Source organism: Corvus cornix, chromosome 2 (genome assembly GCF_000738735.6).
Source record: "Corvus cornix cornix isolate S_Up_H32 chromosome 2, ASM73873v5, whole genome shotgun sequence".
Lineage (NCBI taxonomy): Eukaryota > Metazoa > Chordata > Aves > Passeriformes > Corvidae > Corvus > Corvus cornix.
Genome location: NC_046333.1, coordinates 43,932,436 through 43,949,752, shown reverse-complemented (window position 1 = coordinate 43,949,752; position 17,317 = coordinate 43,932,436). Strand labels below are relative to the sequence as shown.

The 17,317-nt window shown below is 40.3% G+C and overlaps 2 protein-coding genes across 3 annotated transcripts in view; one reads left to right on the top strand and one right to left on the bottom strand.

Annotated features, from left to right (window-relative positions):
- Positions 1-3,165, top strand: part of GALNT15 (polypeptide N-acetylgalactosaminyltransferase 15) — a 30,517-nt gene extending 27,352 nt beyond the window's left edge. For both annotated transcript variants that reach the window (XM_039548517.1, XM_039548518.1), the window contains exon 11: positions 552-3,165. In XM_039548517.1, coding sequence (XP_039404451.1) covers positions 552-698 — 147 coding nt within the window. In that variant the 3' untranslated portion in view covers positions 699-3,165. The remainder of the gene's footprint in view (positions 1-551) is intronic.
- Positions 1,515-17,317, bottom strand: part of DPH3 (diphthamide biosynthesis 3) — a 19,088-nt gene continuing 3,285 nt past the window's right edge. The window contains exon 3 of the mRNA XM_039548524.1: positions 1,515-6,728. Within this exon, the coding sequence (XP_039404458.1) occupies positions 6,603-6,728 (126 nt within the window). The 3' untranslated portion in view covers positions 1,515-6,602. The remainder of the gene's footprint in view (positions 6,729-17,317) is intronic.

Below are 17,317 nucleotides of genomic sequence, written 5' to 3'. Positions count from 1 at the left end.
AAGCTCTAAATGGGAATCATTACATTTTCTCCTGCATTGTAAGAGAAGAGAAAACTTCCTGTTAGAAGAATTCCCTGTTTTTCAGTGAACTTCACCCAGCAGAGCACAAACTTCTCAGCAAGACTGAAAAATGTCACGCTCTGGGAGAGCCTAGGAAAATAGCAGTTACTGTAGTTGTAGGGATGCAGCAATCATCTGGTACAGTTCCTACTGTAATTTGGTTTGATTCCTAAGGGAAGCATTGGTCCGTATGAAATGTTGTGGCCTGTAGTACTGAGGTTGATGCTGATGACAACCTGTAGCCATAGGGAAAAAATAGTGGTGGAAAAGCATTCTGCACCTACCACTCATGTTAGCTTCAAAAGGAACTACGAATATTCACCACGCTCTGGGCACAAACCTAAATCCAGTCGTTGTGTTTGGAGTATTGCGTAAAAAAATTTGAACAACCAGTCATTACTGGTGAAATTTTCTGAAACATGGCCTAGCTTTTACTAGAGATCCCTCATTTCTAATTTTTTCTTTCTTTCCCTTCTTCTTTCATCTTGTAGAATGGAATGATTGTCCATGTCCTTTCTGGCAAGTGCATAGAGGCAGGAAAGAGTGAAGATGAGAAGGACTTGTTTTTGTGTGCATGTAACAAGAATGCAAATCAGGTGTGGCAATTTGAACGTTCCCATGGGCTACGTCAGAGATGATGACAGGTCTCTGAAGAGGTCAAGTCTCCAAAGTGTAACATTACTTCTGCTTGGGATTTAAGATCCATTTCCTGCAAGGACAAGAAAGATGTTTGTGTTTGCTGCAGCATGCAGGGAAGTCAGGAATGCCTCTCATTTGAAAGCCCGGCTCTTGGTTAATCCAGCTCTAGCTAAAATTTCTATTTTTTCTGTGAAGCAGGGAATAGAGAGACTGTGAGAATCAATAAATTCTCAACTCTGCTATTGCAGAAGGCAGTTAAGTTTGCCCTTTGAAGGAAACATGGAAAATTGGCTGCCAGACAGCTTGTCTTCAGCATATTCTATGACTACTGAGGATACAGGAAAAAATGTGAGACTTTTGAAATTGTAAGAGGAAGCCAGCCAAACTAGGACAGGAGTTTAGCCTTGTTTTACAGTGCCCTCAACTCATATAAAACAAAATAGGTTTTGTATGTATAAAAGTAATAGATGTTTCCACATGTAATAGCAAAAATTTTGTTTTCCAATTAGCCTGAGCCAAATTTCTACTCTCTGTGAGATTACACAGAGCATAAATGAACAGTTAATTAGGCACTAAATGCTCTAATTGACTTGGAATACTAACAGTCCTCAATGTTTGGCACACCCTTCCTTAAATCCTTGTCCACAGTCTAATTTGGATGAGAGAATGAGACTGAAATATTAACAATTTTTTTTGTTGTTGTTTTAATTATATTTAAGGACAACTCCTCAGGAAACTTTTGTGGTAGTAAGGAGGGTAACAACTTCTCTGCTTATTTGGGAATAGAAGGAATCAGCAGCATCCATCTGCTCTTGTAAAGCCATGGGATGAGTTTATTACTGTTATTATTATTACTATTATTATTATTACTATTATTGTTACAGTAACAGAAGTACTGGCTGAAAACAGCAAGTGAAGGGAAACAGTTTCAACAGTGGCTACCTAGGAAAAAATATTGGTTTGCTTCAATTTGCTTGCACCTTGAGTTAAGTCTTTCAAGCTGTCAGTTTTAGCCAAGAAGATTGTGTAGATTCTTGCTGTCGTGGGTCTTCAAGATGATCCTGAAAAGACCAAATTTTCTAAAGAAGCTTCTTCTGTAGAGCCTCCATTGCTGCTGACCTGCTGTCTTTCAAAGGAGTGAATGAGAGATGAGGTTAAGTAACAAGAATGGTCTCACACAGTATGCACTAGCCAAGCAAACTTCCACTTCAGTATCTCATTAAGGTACTGTCCATTTTGAAGATAAAATCAGTGATGACAACACTTTCCAAGAGCCTGCTAAGACAGAACAAAGATTTGGGAGTCTTCCCACATCAGCACCACATCTGATTTATAGTGTAAATCAGTTATAGTCCTATGTATATATTAAAGGGGAATGACATCATTAATGAAACTCTCTTAGGTTTTGAATTCTTTTCAAGAGACAGAAAATTGTGAGGTTTTTTAAATGTACAGCACATTGTTTAGACTTTAGAGAAAGGAAGGAGTAACAGAATATTCTGCTCAGAGCCTTCCAGTCACCTGCTCTCAGTAAATCATAATAAATTCGTACCAAGCATATAAAATTGGTTACAACAGAAGACACAAAGAGCATTCTGTGTTGTGTCGTCCAAAACATCTCCCAGTGTCTAGCTGTCTGCCTGCTTTGAGTGCTACAGATTCTACACTGTGTTCAGGCATCACTCCAATCATCTTGATTACCACTTATGCTTTCTTTAATAGCATCAGAATCTATTACTGCTTCTGCTGTGTCATTTAAAATTCCCGGTGACATTCTGGAAATTGCTTTAATTTTCAGCTGAGAGGATGGTAGATACCTCTTCCAGAACACCAAGTGATCCCTGACCATTGCCCAAATCTAGGGTGAGAAAAGAGAATTTTTTAATTGCATAAAAGCTGAGTAAAATGCTTTTGTTAATGACACGTGATTCCTTTATTTTAAATTATAAGTATGCCAGATTTTTTTATTATGTATTATTTATTATATTTTGGACACTGCACTGGGGATATAATCCTTCAGAATTTAGGTAAATGTTAAAAAAATGTGTATACAAATATGGTAATTGAACACAAGTGATATTTATCACGAAGAATGAAAATATTTTTTAGAGGGGAAATGTTTGGAATTAAATTTCAGAGACATGGACATCTTCATTTATACTACTTTTTAACATAATGATAAAAGCCTAGAAAGTAAGGTTTGCTGTAGATATATGTACAATAGAAAAATATGTTACCTAATACCTCTTCAAAAAATAAAATGAAAATATATGATGCAGTACCATTTAGAAAATAATTGTTAATACACTTGTTTCACTTAGTAACAGAGTAAATGTGTGTTTGGTTTCCAAGGGAACTAAATTCCAGAGCATGGGCCAGAAGGGAGCTACAATGTGGTCTAGGAGGTCTCCGTACTAAGGCAGCCAGGGGACATGGATTGTGGAGCACACTTCCCTCTAATATAAACATAACTTAGTACACACAAATTTAAAAAACCAAAGGCAAAGCATCTATCCCTGTTTTTCCTAGTTTTTCTCCTATACACCTTTTAAATGAATTGGTTGCTTGTACCAATACTGTTTCCTCATTGTGGTCATTTAGACTTTGCCCCTGTGGTTAGATCCATCATCTAAACTCTTCTCCTCATGGAACTGGGCTCAACAAAGAGTGGCAGCTAAGGATGCTGATAGTTTTCCTCATTTTTACCCAACTTTCATGCAATACTAGCAGACAATGATGCTTTGAGCACCACAAAACATGGAATTACTTTCAGTTCTGTATTTAGACAAGGTCAACATTTCAGGTTCCGCTAATTCCCAGTGACAGGAGAAAACTGTAAGGACAAAATGTTTCATGCAAGAATGAAGCAGTTTAAACTTTGACGGCCTCTGAAGCAGAGCCTCAGGCAAGAGCAAAGGAATTCCAGCATAACACGAATAAATATCTTAGAGTGTAACTCCACCTGTTTCTTTGAATTGTGCAACTCAGGCACAGTGAGTGCTTTGAGCCAAACCCACCCATGAAGCTGAGCTAAAAGGTCAGATTCAAGAGCAGGTCACCTTTCAGTGACAGCCCTTACTAAACAGCCTGGTTTATTCCTCTCCCAGCTCATGGTAAATGGAAGAAAATGAAGACTTGAAATATTATTCAAAGTACTTTTAAACCGAGCCCCAGTTGACGCAGTCAGTGTTGGCCCTGGGGCTGGCCATTGGGGTTTGTCCTGTTAGGTGAGGTGCCATCACTGACACAGAGAAACAATAGCAGCATTTCTCTCCATGTGTTAACCTGAAGTCTAAATGGGGAAAGAAGGTTTATCAACCTTCATGCTAAATCCTGTAGCACAGAAATGTTGAGGGTATCTCTCAGTCCACGTGTAGGTGCTTCCAGGTCCTTCCTTGGAGATGTTCATTGAGCTGTAATACTGTCTGCTGATTAAAATGCAATAGCTTCCATTACTGATCTCCTCAGGAAGGAATGGAGCTATATTCAGGGATCCAAGACGAGAACAGTAACAGCCTGGGTTTCCATAACAGCTGGAAGGTGACATGTGAGTGAGAGCTTTCAGATTCTGACTATCTCATTTTATCTCCAGCAGTTTGATTCAAACTACAAACATATTGGAAGAGAGTAAAAAAGAAGTGTTTTGCAAATAGGTAACATGTTTTTAAGTCCATGTTTTTAAGCTATGCAAACTGCACGTGTCTGCCCTGAATAAAGTGTATCAGTGAACAGAAAAATGTATTTTTATTTCCTTCATTGTGTTATGATTTCTTAATGCCTTGTTTTCCTCACGCTGCAGCACAGCTAGTCTGCAAAAAACCCAGTCGGAAAGCATCCAGTGGCAATACCCTCATTTAGCCATCACCTGACAGTCTTACAGAAATGTACAGGAGGACTTGCCCCTGCCAGCATCTTAGAGGGGGCTTGATTTTGCAGACCTTTGCCATAATTTCCACTGGTTTCATTAGAAAGGTCTGAATAAGGACTCCAAATGTAGAGTCCCTGGAAAGCATGAACTCTGGCATACTCTTCAGGCAGCTCACAGCTGCTTATTCACCAGGTGGTTTGGAAAGATGTTTTGGAAAAACAATCTGGCTACATGACTTGAGAGAGCAGCCATAGTAGTTTTGCTATCTTTCTAGCTGCTAATTTTAATTTTTTTTTTTTTAATTAGCTAGCACTCTTGGGGATTATTATGCTTTAGACACATGGAACAGGATTCACCTCTGCTAAATGGGGCTGCCTGAACAGTAGTCACAACTGAGGTAGTTGTCTAAGTTTCTTTTACTGGTGAGCAGAGAACACTTCCAGAGGTAACCAATGGCAAGTACTCAACCAATATGAGTAAATCACTATCTAGAAATGCTTGCTTTCTCTACTGATTAGGGAGGGATTCTTGATGATTAATTTAGATGTCATATATAAATTTTAAACTGGAGTTAAGTGGAAGGAAAATAATCCCAAAGGTTCCCCAGGCTAAAACCCCTTCCAGGAGCCCAACCCCAGTGCCCAGCTCTTCCAATTCCCCCAAGATCTGGCTTCAGGCACAGAGGTGACAGCCAAGAACAAACTTGCTACCATCTGCAGTTTCCTCAAATGAGTTAAATCCAACAGCACACTTTTCCAAGACAGCTTCTTTGTTCGCAAACTGAGAGACCCCACTGTGTAGGATGCTGTGTTACAGCATGATCTGGTCCCAAAGGAATAAGAATTTAAATTTTCAGAAGTGTCTCTATAATATTTTTAAGATGTTAAGTCTAATAGGAATAATAAATGTTCTATAAATTTCTGCTGAGTAGGCTGGAAAGCTGCAGCAGAATTTTCATGACACAGAACAGATACAGGTGCCAGGATTGTTTGCAAGGTTCTTCTTAGCTTGAACCTAAGTTACAGGTAGACCAGCCTAAGTAAGGGCTGAATGCATTATTCAGTTTCTAAGTAGCTGTACAGTGACCTTTCCTAGAATCCATGACCTTTGGTAATACTATCGTGATATTTATTTATACCAATGGTAATTCTGTGTTACGAATTGAGAAAAAGGTGAAAGTAATCAACTTTTTTAAAATATGCATAATATAAAACCACCAAATATATTTTAAAATATCTAACTTATTTTGTGCAATTACTCAAAAGATTGCTCCCGCATTCATTAGTCCCTCAGTCTTACAGACTGGTAACAAATAATCTAATAATGTCACTTACATTGTTACAGGCATAAATGAGCTTTAAAGGATTACATCCTTTAGTATTGTATTTTTCATGGTATTTTTTATTCACTTCTTAATATGCTATTAGGTGAAAACTGGGGGTTTTTACAGCCTCTTTTTTATCATTTAATGTAATAATTACACAAAAAATTTAATTGCAGCTCTGAAAGAAAATCAACTGGTACTTTGATGTATCAGGAGTTCAAGATGGAGAACATCAGATATTTATATCTGAGTACAAGCCATTGGAAGGCTGCTTCTGTCAATCACCCTTTATACATCTAGTTTGGGATTACTCTACAAACCAAAAGTGGTCAAAAGCTATAGCCAAACCAAAATGTTTGATGCAAAACAGCCCTACAGAGACAACAGGTCATTGCATTACTGTCACCCTCTTCTGCTTTCCCTCTTATTAGCACACAATTTGCCTGCTTAGAAATCAAGAGCCCAGCAGTGAACAGAGTTTAATAGTCAAAATATTTCAAGCGGGCAGACACATAAAACCCATCATGTCAATTAAAAAATAAGTCTTGCAGGAAATTTCTCATTGGACAAGTTGTCTTATAAACTCCTGGCTTTTTGTTGTCTTACCTAGTTTCTCTGTGTGTCATACTCATCAAAAACTTACCATCTGTGGTGCCAAGAGCTGCCTTCGCCTACAAATCAGTCAACAAACCACAGAGCCTGGAAGACCACTCAGTCTGGCTGAGCACTGGTGCTTCCTGAGCTCACGCAGTCCAGCTGACGGATCCCGGGCTGCCATAGCAAGCTCCCAGACACTGGCAAGAGCCATTTCTTCAGGGCAGTTTGCTGTTGATTCCTCTGTTTGCAGAAGCAAAGGAAACATTAATTTCCTAGAGCAGCAACCTGCGGTCAGTCTGTGGTGTCTGCATAGATTCACACGCGCACAAGCCCAGGAACAGAGCCTGATGCTGATGCTAAGGAAATAACTTTTAGTTTTACATAAACCATGAATGGTTTCGGGTCCAGCTCCTGCTGTTGGAACAACCTTCTGCGTGCAGCCCGTGACAGAACTCTTAAGATTCTCTAGTGCTAAGAACAACTCTTAAATCAGCGACGAGAGGAAAGGGTGAAACAAAATAGGTCTTGACACTGGAAAATAACTTGATAAGCAAAGTAAGAACAATGAGACCATAATTTGCTAATTACAAGAAGATGTCTGTCTTCTCTGAAAAATATACAATTTTGGCAGTTTCATTCAAGATTAGATGTAACATGATGCTCAGACTTGGCAGACAGTGGTGATTCCATTTTGAGGAGTTTCCAAGGTTTCTGAGTTTGGTTTCAGTGTGGAACAAGACCCACTGTTTTCTCTGCTCTCTGAAACAGAGCTGGGATGCTCACACAGGCAGTGATGAAAGAGGTTCCCCAGGCCAGGCTGCCCATGGCAAGGTGCTGGGTTCTACTTCCTTGTCACCCATCATAAGAAAGAACCTTTTCCTCTGGGCTGTCTTGCTTTCAACACACTGGCAAATTTTGATAAAAAATTGTTTTTCTGGACCTTTACTGCCAGCTCGTGTGAACATGTCTACAACAATTACGTGCTAGCAAAGACCGCAGACTCAGCAAAACAAGGAAAATCATAATTCGATTCTTAACAGAGAGAAAGAATAAAGAGGCAAATGGGAAAAAGTGAATTTCATTTCAGTTCCGAAGTACATCTGTCCATTTCTTTTTATGGCACTGGAACACAGCAGAACAACCCAACTAGGCTACTACAATGACAGCAGCCTCAGGTTTCTGTTGCAAGTACTGGTTCCTAATGACATGCCTGACAAGGAAAGGCTTTTTTACATTTTCATGTGTAGAACTGAACATATTTGCTTCCTGAAGTGGGAGCAGTGAAAAAGGGAATGTGGACAGCTCATTGACATGACTGTCAACCTCAGCAGCAGAACTGAACCAGGTACATAAAACAAACAATTGAGAATCTCTGATTGGAGTTCAAAGTCAGGCCACTTCTTTTACCAGCAGGTGTTGCTGCATTTAGTAGCAATTAATGACAGAAAGGGTTTTGAAGTTAGTGAGGTAATTTTTAAAAAAAACCTAAGTCTTATTCTCAGTCTTAGGCCTCTGTAACAGATATTATGCGGTTCATGTTGATGTTGTAGTGATTTAAATAAAGTTACAGCTATTGTCAGAAACAGCTTAGATAAGAATGTCCATTTTCAAACATCCTTCATTTTTACTTTGAATTAGTTACTGTGTTAGAGTGAAAAGCATGAAAACATGAATTAAAAGGCAAGAAGCCTGAAAAAAGATGTTGATGTCCATAACCATGATGTGCTATCTGAAAGACTTCAGGTCATAAAGTGACCTCATGAATTTGAGAAACTTGGTGATTTTTGAGCACTCTGAATTTAAAGACAACATGCAAAGGTAGAGAAATGTGACTTCTAATCTTTTGGGTCCAATTCTGATGCCTTTCCTTCAGTCTGCATAACATTAACGCATGCTGTCCCCCTCCTGGGGGCTTCCAGGACCACAGACTCAGGTCCACCTTGTAAAAATGTTCTAGTCCCAAATTAATGGGTATGTTGTGTCTCCATTCTTTATTGTTTTTATGACCTCTAGTGGCAGGGAAAAAAGGCATTTGTAGAGAAGGTCATCTGGAAAGCTCTTAACACAAAAGCAAATACGGGCAGTATGGCCATGAACTCCAGCCAGTAAGAAATCAATGTGAAAATGCCATTTCTTTAATTAAAATTCTGGATTTTCTCCAGGAAGAGTTATCTCATCTTGTTTTTCTTTATATACAGCATACTGCAAAAAGAATAAACTGAAACAGACCTCTGCACTTGTGGAGGGAATTACACTTTTGTGCTAACCAAGGAACATCATGGTACACTAATTTTTAAAAAAAAGCTCCACTTTCTCCCCTCCAGCGCCCCCAAAAACATCCTACTATTCTTCTGTGCATAAGTGTTCAAATCCAGGGCTGCTACTCAATGAAAGACTGAAGTCTGCCAGGAAAATGACCAAGACATAAAATATATTTATAGGTATTGCTGACTGTTATTTCATACCTGTCAGTAATCTTTTTAGCAAACAGCTATCCTCAATTATTGATATTTCATTACGGGGTTTCAAGGTGACTCTGGATGTCAGATAAAACCACAAATTTTCTGCTTCTTAGTAGGAAGACTGATAAAGATTGGAAATGTAGTGCAGACCATGAAACCCTGTCCTTCCAGATAGCTCCCATTTTGACTCTTGACAACAAAAAAATTGGGTTGGGTTTTCTCTGCACCCCTTTGCCAGATCATTGCACCTGTGCCAGTACTGTTAAAACCCCTCAACTTTGTGGATTTAGGTCTGCCAGGCCAATGTTTTGTCTCTCTGAACAGAAGAGCATATTAAGCTGCAAAAAGGGCATAGGTCTCATCAGTGCAACTCTATTATTAAAAATGTTTAAAACACACCTGCAAAATAAATAGCAAAATTAGTAAACCCCTTACATGTGGAAAAAGTCTACATCCATTAGAACACAGGAGAACCGTATTCTTTTTTTTCTTGGTTTTGGCAATAGAAAGACACAGCAATGGAGAACACAGCAAGTACCAGCAGAATTGACAAGATGGAGGAGGTATTTCTCACAGAGTGAGAATGTACAGGTGGTCATCTGTTCTACAGAGACCAAGATTTTTCCAGCTGGACATGTCAGAAAGACGCACAAATCTGTAGCTGAGGTTTTGTCCCTCTTTAAGAGGTTCATCTCATTTACTATGGACAGTCTTGGAATTGTCATTTCTTGGCAGTCACAAGCAATGAATTACAAAATGCTACATCTGTGGGAAAATGCCGGAAAGAATCTGCATGGTAAAGACTGGAAAGTGCAAGAATGAGCAAAAGTAAACAGTGTTTCATATTGATAAAACACATTTGAGAAGTTTAAAATAAGGCAGTCGGCTCAGTAAGAAAGTAGACTATAAAACTGAGTAGTTTCAGATTTTCTGAAAAGGATATTTCAGGTGTGGATGTGGCTCCTCAAATCTCAGCAAGGTATTTTGCTCCTGAGTTAGTGTTGGACAACTGCTCAGGAACATCAAGTGTAGGTTACGGGCGGGACGGATGGAGACGGAGAGATCTCTATAGGCAGGTCTTGGGACACAGTCGGTTTATTGTAAAAAGCTTGGGTATTGGGGCACTGCTCAGAGCTGCCAGACTCAGCTCTGAGCAGGCCCAAGAGAGTAAGCAGGTGAGAGAGAGAGAGAGGGTGTAAGAGCAAGAGTGGAAGTAAGGAAGGAAAGGAATGAAGAGTGGTAAGGAATCGAAGTGTCTGAAGTCCTGGTTACAATACAATAAATCATCTTCTGTACTGAATATTCTAATTGTCACTAACCAATCTAATACGAGATACAAATCCTATAGCATTTACATACAGCCTATAAGAGTTCTTATATTACCATAGAGTGTTACATCTTAACTTCTAAAAACTACTCTTTGGACCCCTTCTGCTGAGCTAGTAGGGTCTGCTCTGACCCTTGGACTGCTTGCAAGCAGAGGGTATTGTTCCATCAAGAGGGGATTACCTTCAGTCGGCCATACCATTGTTTTCTAGTTGTTCAGTAACTAAGACTTGGTATTTCAAAAGTGGCTTTCATTTCGATGTTGCCTGTAGTTTTCATATTCCCAAAATCTTTTGTCAGGCAATCATATTTACAAGGCTTTCTTGTTTCATCTTCCCCAACAATCAAGAACATGCGTAACACAGCAGGGGAATGTTCAGGTGCATCCAGTGGTGGGAATCACAGCCTGACCTCATGAAGCAAGGTCACTTTATGGTGGCAGAGGCTAATTCCAATCAGGTATCTTACATTTGAAGGGTATTGTAATAGAGATTGTACAGCTGAATTAAATAAGTGCACAGAAAGGATCCAACTGTAATGTAAAGAAAAAAAAGAAAATATAAAAAAATACTCATAACATCCCCTGAGAAATTAGGTTTTGGAGGAGCCAAAATTACACAAGGTTGGTGTCAAGTGCCAGCCTGGGTGGCAGGATAGTGCCAGGGTGAGAAATACTGTGAGATGTCATATTGACTTCTTCAGAATAAAATTAATTATTTCATAAATGATGAAATACTTCAGTTGACACTTTGGGACCAAACTGATTTTTATGAATTTACAATTGCTTTCCCTCTCTCCTACCTATTTTTCAGTTCTGCAAGAGATAAAAAATAAACAAAATGGGAGCTGTATCTGACCAAGGGATGTCACAGAATGTGTCATGAGGCATTTCAAATATGGCTCTGGTGAGGACAATGTCGTGCTCTTAGAAATCAGGGTTTTGTCTGTGCTTCTGTCTCTCCCTGAGCCATAACAGCCTCAGATGGGAATGACACTGAAATGCACTTGCTCAGTCTGGTTTTTTGGCTGACACAGTGAAGCAGCAATCAGACTGAGGCTGAAACATTTATGAGAGAGAGTCATGAAGGGCAAAAAACCCAGAAATGTATTATTTACTGCACATGTTCTTTATTCTCTCTTCATGGGTAATTCATTTAAATTCTGCTCTTCTGTTGGGTGAAGTGGATCTGAAGTAACATCCCTAAAGCCTGCATTACTCCAGATTTGCACGGCTGTGCTGGATGGCAGGATCTGCCTCGGAACATTTTATATAAGCTGTGTCTCAGAGGGTGCTCTATGCCTAGGGCTCAGGATATTCCCAGCCAGTTTAATTTTCACAAGCTGCCCTTGCAAGGCAAGCTGCAAATGTATTTACAGATCTAGCACAATAATTTCCTACTCCTCAGGTTGGTTAACCTGTCAGAAATGAATCTGTTTCTTCAGAGTTCTATTTTTGCAGGTGCCTCTGCTATAAAGGCCTCAACCGTACAAAACTGAACCAGACAAAATGTGCAGACACTTTATTTGGCATGGAAAGAACCCAAGGACACAGCCCTGCTACGGTTGCAAAAATAAAAAAGAATATGGGGAACTTGGCCTTCCTCAGTGGAAACTCGACATTTGGGTGGCCCTGCTGCAGCCTGTGTGGGGCTGGCAGTCACTGTCTCTGAATGAAGAGGCTGACTTAACCTGGATCTCTATCAAATCCTCCCTCTGTGAGACCGTGCATTTGGCAGAAGTACTGACAGAAATTCTCTGGCCAAGAAAGCGCAATCAAATCCTGTTAGGCACAATATCTTGAGAAGGGGGTCTATTAGTCTAAAAACTGACAAAGTTTAACTGTGGTTGCTTGGCATTTACTCTGGTTGCTGATTTATTTGAATTCTCCTTCAGTTACGAAAATCCCAGACTTGAAAAAAAGTATCAAGGAAAAAAAAAACGATCTAAGGATCTGCAAGAGTCAGAGTGTTTTTTAGGGGCCAGAATAAATTCTTCCAGTGTGCATCTCCTATACATCACCCCCCACCTGTGTATGCACAGGAGATAACCAAAGAGTCCTAACTACTGGGATACTTGTGAGATTTACCGAGTGAGAAACAAATTCTGAGGTTAGTGCCTGAACAAGCAGCTGGGATGGGAAGAAAATCCTTCCTCTACTAAGTAGGAGGAGGTGGGCCCCGAATCATGCATCCCCCCAGGCTGCCCCACTACCCTCAGTTCAGTGTGCATAGAGGAAATCCACACAGGAAAAGCTTAGGTATCAGGCCTCTCTGCTGCTCACCCTTTTGCTCACCCTTTTGCTCATCCACAGCAAAATCCCACCTCTAGGTAGCTAAGCAGTTTGTGGTGGAGGTGTAGGGGCCACAGAAGCATATTTTGATGCCCAAGGCAGGGTGCCAGTTTGGTGTGCCATCACCTGCTCTCTTCTGGGCCTTATGTCAAGGGATATTAAAAATACAGTCTTCATTCCAGTTCAAAGCAGAGCTTGAACTTCGTGAACAATCCCTGGCAGGGACCATGTTTAGCTGCTTGCCATGTCCTTTTCCCAGTCCTGTGAGGGGTTGCATTTGCCTGTCACTGCCCCACTGTGCACCCTCCCCAGGTTTGGGAATTTTGATGTTTGTCTCAAAAAACATATTAAGTTCCTGACACCACAGCTTTTACTTGCCCAAGGAAAGCTCGTAGGCTCTGACCTCAGGCTGTTTGCAAAGCCTGTCAAAACCCATTTGTCTAGGAGACAGCAGTAGCAAATATCACAGTTAAGGCTAAAAGGCAATTCTATGCCAAACTCATTCTAGGTCACTAACTTCCTAAGGGTATTCTTCCAAGAAATAGCTTCATCTTGAGTAGTTCTGCAAGAGGAGAGAAACTGTGAGTTATAATTAACCCCTTCTTCACAAGGAAAAGCAAGAATCCTTCAGTCTATCACATTTATCATTCATGATTTATTCAGGCTAAGACTTCCCCCTGAGGGCCAATACTAGAAAACAAAGTTACAAGGAAATAGTAGATTTGAATGAAAGAAAATATTCTTTGCCCTTTCAAAAAGCACACTATTTCATATGTGCATCTTGGGCAGTATCCCTACTTCTTTTAGGAAAGCAAATACAGTGTACACAAAACTAAAAGAAATCTCACATTGAAAGACTGCATCAACTCAAATAGAAGGCGTCACTGCCCAGAAAACTCAGATAACCATGAGGAAAGCCATGAGACAAGGAAATACAGGAGGCACACAGATGCAGCTTTGAAGGGAGAGATGAAGTAACGTAAGAAGTGCAATAGGGCTAATTAAAATGAACATGGAAGGGAAGTAACATATTACAATATTAAACAAATAAAGCCAGCTAAATGATGGGAGGAGTGGAGATAAACCAGTCTTGGACAGTGCTACCAAAATGCATGGAGCCTGCACACCTTCATCAGCCGCTGTTAGGAGGTTGTGGGAGGGACTAGCAGAAAAACCACCTGAACCCATGATACCTCACTTAGATCACCTTGTCTTCTAAAAACCACCTAGGCCATGAGCAAGAGACAGAAGGAGAAAGACAAGGTTATTCTAAGCCTTAGATTCTAAAAAGTTATTTCCTTATTAAACATAAGTTCTAAGATAATGTCAGCCCAGTGCTCACCAAGTGTCAAAAAAGAACACCATATGTTAGGAATTTTTGGAAAATAGAGAGCAGAACAAAGAACAAATATCACTATGCAAATGTATGCATGATGCACCTGGGTCTAGAATTGTGCACAGTTCTTATTTCCCTTTCAAAAATGGTGCAGAAAAATAAGGAAAAAATCTAAACAGTCCTCAGTAGGCTAGAGAGCTGAGAGCAGAACACTGTCTCTTCCTATCCAAAAGGTGTCTTTAAAGGAACCCCAGTGCAGTGGGTTCAAAAGAAACAATGAGACATGTCTCTTCATAAAGCACAGTTAACTTGGGCAATTCCCTTCCATGGGATGCAGTGGATTTTAAGTCGTGATGTGGATTCCAGAAGTGATTGGACAAATTCATCGAAACATATGTATTGTTCATGGTATTAAACAACAATACATCAGTCTCAAAAAGTCCATGACCTTCAAATTGTGTGGGAGGGTTTTAGGGAAGTATCCCCAAATGCTTGCATGGACTCTTCATTAGCTGCTGGGCAGTGCTGGGGATGGGATGGGACCAAGAAGACCTTGGTCTGCCCTGGGACAGTCAGTCCTGCTCTGATGCACTCACATATTTTGCTGCCACAGTCCAGCTCAGCCTCCAGGACAGAAGCTTTCCTTACTGGCTCTGAAATGACCCTCTTGAGTAGTTCTGCAAGAGAGACTGTGAGACTGACAGGTGTTTTGTCTGGATCTCTGCCTCCAGACTGTTTACATATCTAAATTCAAAGTCTGGTTCTAGCTAAGGGATGTACACCAGAACCCATCAATGTGGGAAGACCTGTGCAGTGCGCTGGGGGCCACAGAGACCTCTGCATAATATAAAAAGTCAAATGTATTCTACCCTAATGAGTGAGCAAGTAGGATAAGTAAGGGCTCATGTTTTATCTACTTTTTTTTGTCATTAAATGAACATTAATCTTAACATCCGTCACAGGGCAAAAAATCAGTTCTAATCCATTATAGAGTGATAAAAATGATAAATTTATGCTGCAGTCTTGCTATTGTCTAAAACCAAATACCTTAAGATGGTATTGTGTTGGATATGTACGAAATTTTCACGGAAAGAATCAACAACAGGCCTATGATCAGAGACATGCAGAAATAAAAACTGCTAAATAGTATCATTTTCAAGATGGGGGGGGGGGGGGGGGGGAAAGCCCTCCCCTGAAAATTGTCATTTTTTTCTATGCAGTGTGAAATAGTCATTGTTACTAAAAGTATACCAGAAATTGGTATTTTGTATAAACACCATAGGAGTTCATCCACAAAGATCATGCTAAGAAGTGGTGCAGCTATTTAGTGTTCTGGTGGATGGAAATCTTTTACTGGAAGTACTGAATGTTTCAAAAAGTTGTCCTCTGACTTGTCCAGAAGGACAACTGAGACCAAAATAAAAGCATTTGCCATGGAGCAGGAAAGGCCCTGAATAGGTCACGGAAGAAGTGACTTATTGCCAGCTCCTGCTGATTTTACCCCGAGTCTTAATAGTTGGATCTTTCCCTAAACCAACAGGTTCAGCAAGCAACAAGATAAGTATCTCAGTTTTGATATAAAAATTAAAAATTACCACCTCTGGATGGGGCACCTGTGCTCTGACCTTTGCACTCCACCATACCTTCAGGGCAAGCTTCTCTTGCCTGGCTGCACTCACTGACAGGGTCAATGGCACAGCAATGATTTTGCACATGACAGGAAGCCTGTGCTGGACTGGTAAGCTGCCAAGAATTTTGGAGAGGTGACCTGGTGTGCAAACAGATCAAAATGGTGACAGCAAGGGGTGGGAAGGAGTGATGATGGGTCACTTAAGGTTCTATCCTTTTGGTTGGTCCCTTTGACCCACTTCCTCCCTGACCACAGGTGGCACTGTGACAGCTGTTTTCGCTCTTGGCACAGCTTCTCTCAGTTGTTGCCTCTGTCACTCACCAGGTTTGACCAGTTTCAGGGCTCATGAGCCCAGCATCTTCACAGGATCCTCTGGCTACTGCCATGGCTACTATGGAGAGATATTGAGAAATTAGCATTTTAAGTTACCACGAAGTAGAATCAAAGCAATCCACGTGGAACTGCTAGGAGAAAATTCATGGCAAACTTTAACTACTGCACTAAACATCTTGATAAATCTTATTTGTAAAAACATTTCAAGAAGTTTTCAGTGTAACAAATACCTATCCCTACAGTTAGCATGATCTGAGTGTTAAATTGGAAGAGATGGAAATGGAAGATTCAGAAACTGCTTGTCTTCATGACAATATGTAGTTTTCAGTTCACTAACTTAAATGAAATTTTGCTGGTTTATTTGAAATTAATCAGTATCTGCTTCTTGGTAGATAGACTTGGTGACCTGTGTAATGATCTTTAGCTCTGATGCTCTGCAAGGAAGACTTTTTTTTTTGACTGGTGCTGAGAATCAAAATTAAGAACTGTGATGGAGAGAAGATATGTCAAGGTACTTATAAAGGGTCCTCTAGGACACTACAATTTCCCTGATACATGGACAATGAAACAACTGCAACAGCAAAATTAGTGGCCTAATGACCTCACCTCTTGAAGGTCCAGGGTCTGTGTCACAGACTTCTAGAGCAACTATTCAAAACTAATCATGTACACCACTGACATACAGGCACAATGAGCCGGAAGTACATGACCTTCTCAGCAAGTTTCTTTGAAATGCAAACAAGAATCTGACTGATCAGGGAGGCTAAGCCTCTTTAGTTTAATGAAGACCAAGTTATCTTCCATTTCTTCCCACAAAATTGTGGCAACAAGAGCGTACTGCTTGTTTTCAGTGTTACACAGGAGTTCAGAGGTGTTCAACAGTATGAGAAATTTCACAGCTTGAATATCTGAAACTCATCATAAATTGTTTCACCCTCTCTAGTCTCTACCAAGTATGAAGTACTCCATTAATGTTCATGTGATGCTGTTTTCACCACACTGGACTCCTCTGTACAGACCCAAGGACCTAATCAAACACATGATCAATCAATCTGCTTGTCAGATACAAGTAGCAAACAAAAGTCTTCTTTGCGTCCTACACAATTGCCTTTTGAGAAAAAAAGTGAGCTACTGGTTTGTAAGAGCACATAATACACAAGTAACTCAGGAGGGACCAGAGCCTGTGGCGCTCTGAGGAAATCTTGTGACTGAATTCCTGACGAGGGACATTTCTGATGGGTTACTCAGACTGCCCTGACTGGTGTTCTGGAATTACACAGTATGAAAGAATATTTTTAAAAGATGACTGCAATCACTGGAGTCAAAAGCTTCTTACAAGTTAACAAAAGACAAGAGTGGGCAGCCCTTTGGCTTTAGCATTGCTGAGCTTTCATGAAGGATGAACTCTTGCTGCAGGACTCCTCTCTGCAGAGCAGAAGGGAAAACAACAGA